This window comes from Mangifera indica, chromosome 19, assembly GCF_011075055.1.
Source record: "Mangifera indica cultivar Alphonso chromosome 19, CATAS_Mindica_2.1, whole genome shotgun sequence".
NCBI lineage: Eukaryota > Viridiplantae > Streptophyta > Magnoliopsida > Sapindales > Anacardiaceae > Mangifera > Mangifera indica.
This window is the reverse complement of record NC_058155.1, coordinates 4,556,487-4,559,267: the sequence shown is the minus strand read 5'-3', so window position 1 is coordinate 4,559,267 and position 2,781 is coordinate 4,556,487. Positions and strand designations below refer to the sequence as shown.

General features: G+C 35.2%; 1 protein-coding gene across 1 annotated transcript; it reads right to left on the bottom strand.

The window, feature by feature from the left end:
- Window positions 1-1,046: 1,046 nt before the first annotated feature.
- Window positions 1,047-2,561, bottom strand: LOC123203472. The gene is made up of 2 exons (XM_044619821.1): window positions 2,291-2,561; window positions 1,047-1,805 (listed from the first exon to the last, which is right to left on the bottom strand). Exons 1-2 carry the CDS (start codon window positions 2,559-2,561, stop codon window positions 1,282-1,284), a joined length of 795 nt encoding a protein of 264 aa, XP_044475756.1. The 3' UTR covers window positions 1,047-1,281.
- Between the last annotated feature and the right edge of the window lie 220 nt (window positions 2,562-2,781).

Sequence of the window (2,781 nt, the reverse complement as noted above, 5' to 3'; positions counted from 1 at the left end):
TCATAGATTTAAGGAAACCAAGAGTGTTTGAGAACTTACAGCTTTGAAAGAGTTGCAGAACTCTGAAAAATGAGCTCCAAACGGATCAGCCAAAGAAAGCAGGAAGTCTTCTTTTCAAACAAAACTCGCATAATTTTCTTTCTTCACGCGCTCTGAAAGAAGATTAGGATCCAAATACTGAAAGCAGAGTATGTTGTCAAGCTATGCAATTAAAATGTTAAAACGTTGGATTGGGTAAACATTCATTAATTTACAAAATCTCAGTTATAAATTAATTACATGAGTTTTGTTTTCTGACAGTGAACAGAGTTTTCTCAACGGAAATTTGGCCTCCTGAGCCTAATCTAGAGAACACTTGAATTTTGTTTTTCATATTCAAGATCTATAAAACATCTCAGGTGGGGTGATCTGGATTCACTGTGGGGGTTGCTAGCATGTGTCTCGTAATGTTTCATCAGCATCAAATTTAAAAACTATTAGCTAGCATGTAGAAACTTATACAAAACTAAAGCACTACCAATCCACAAATGTTTTCATTGCATAAACCAAAATACATCTTTATACAGAAAAACACTTTGCAAATGTGATGAATGAAGAAAGGATGAATTCTCTAATAATAAGTCAAGATGTCAGTAATTATGTAGAAACCACAAAAAGACTACCTACATATAGTACAAGTCAAAAGACATTTCAGAACCAGTAACAGCTGCTCTACAACTACATATTATACTATTCAAAAGGCTTGCCTCTACCTACTAGCAATTTTAGGAATTCACATAGGGTTCCATGAGTATTGTCAATGAACCCGTTATCAAGATTACAAAAGATTTTTTTTCATAGTTCCAGCCAAAATCTCAAAAACAAAATGGGCTATACCGTACACATTATTTACAGTTACAAAGGATATGCTTTTGAAAAAGGGAAGGGGAAAGCAGATAGTGAGAAAATTAAAATAGCAATCTGGTAAATTTAGAAACACACATGTAACAAAAAAGAAAAATTACAAGAAAATTTACTGTGTTTTTTTGTTTTTGATTCTGATCGTAAACTCTTTGTAGATTTGCCACCAATAATACAGACCTCTCGATGATGTGTATCAGAATTGCCTAAATTTTGAGATTTTATAGAAGTCTGCAAATGATTTTTTTGAGGTTTCCTCAACTTCCTTGAGAAAATCTTGATCCTTCATTTGAGCATCATGAAAATCAGATGAGTCCATATGAATCTGATGTGGATTTTTGCTAAATCTGAGTCATCCCCTTTGTTATGACCAGAATCATCTTATTCCACTTGAGTATCATGAAATTCAGCATTATTATCATACTCATCATCAACATCCATAGCCTCACTTCGCATCTCAAAATCTTTATCTTCAGACTGTTGATTTCCTATTCCTTTGGCATTTCCTGATTGGCCCAAATTCTTTAGGGATGCTTCATATTTTGCTTCATATATTTTCAATTCATCACGCCCAGCTTCGTTATACAAATCAACTCCTTTTCCATCTAAACCCTTATGTGGATCATCATGAGAAATCTTCTTGTTGCCATTCACCATTTTCACAAGAACATGGCCCATATTATTACTTCCACCCTTTGCAGCCGTGCTAGAACGTTCTACTTCATCCTCATTGTAATTATCATCCCTTCTCCTATCATCCTTATCCCAATATCTTGAATCTCTTCCCTGCATTACCGAGCCCTTACCAAATCCAAGAACTTTAAATGTGTCCCTCCGTGTCACATTAGTAAGAAAATCAATTTCATTCATCAAATCACCATCCACAGCATGGTAACTAATCGTGTCTGAGCCCAAAAAAAAAAAAAAACCTTATTCAGCAATCCAAGAAAAAGCACCAACCCTCTCAAAATTTCAAAATCCATGATGAATCAAACATGAAGGCTTCAAGACAAGCATCCTAACTATGATAAGTCCAAATTAAACCAAATAACTTAAGTAAATATGATCCAGTTGATCTGAATTTGAATTTTCTAAGTTGTTTAGGCTTTGAACTAGTACCAACAACTCTTAAATTTCAACTTGCACTAATATAACTACTTTCCTTACTCAAATTAATCTCCCATTTTCCTATTCATCTACTTTCCTTTCAATTTTCCAACCGTTTCCAAGCAACCAAACGAAAACACACATAATAACTTGAAAATAATCACATCATTCCACACCTCAAAGTTAAATTAATCAAATCTGAGCCAAAAACAACTTACATTACATAGGAAACAGAGAAATTAAAAGAAACAAAAACAAAACATTACTAATTAAAGAATAATACCTTCCTTATCAGTATCAACAACAGCATCGTCAGTGTTATAATCCAGAGATGTAAAATAGGCTAAGAGAGTGACGAGGAGCACGAGCAAGAGGAAGACGGAGACGGAGGCGACAGAGAGTCGGCGAGCAGACTTATCGGAGCGCGCCGATCGGCGGGAGCGAGAAGATTTGCCGTGAAACGTCTTGCTTCGGATGCCGATGGACACGTGGTCACCGGACGACGTGCCGTTTGAGTTGTTGCTGTGATTGCTTGATTGTCTGTGCTGAGCCATCTTGCATTGTCAGTTCTCTCCCTCGCTCTCACAGTAATTTCAATTATTGAAAATTACCCTCGCATTGATTTCACTTTACAAAAGAGAACAAACTCCGTCAATTTTGAGGTAATTAATTAAAATAGGCAAAAAAATTAAGCGTTTATTACGTTTTTAGGCCACCCTAAAAAAAATTTTACCAAAATAAGCAAACCATATTTTTTTTTACCTTTTTTATCCT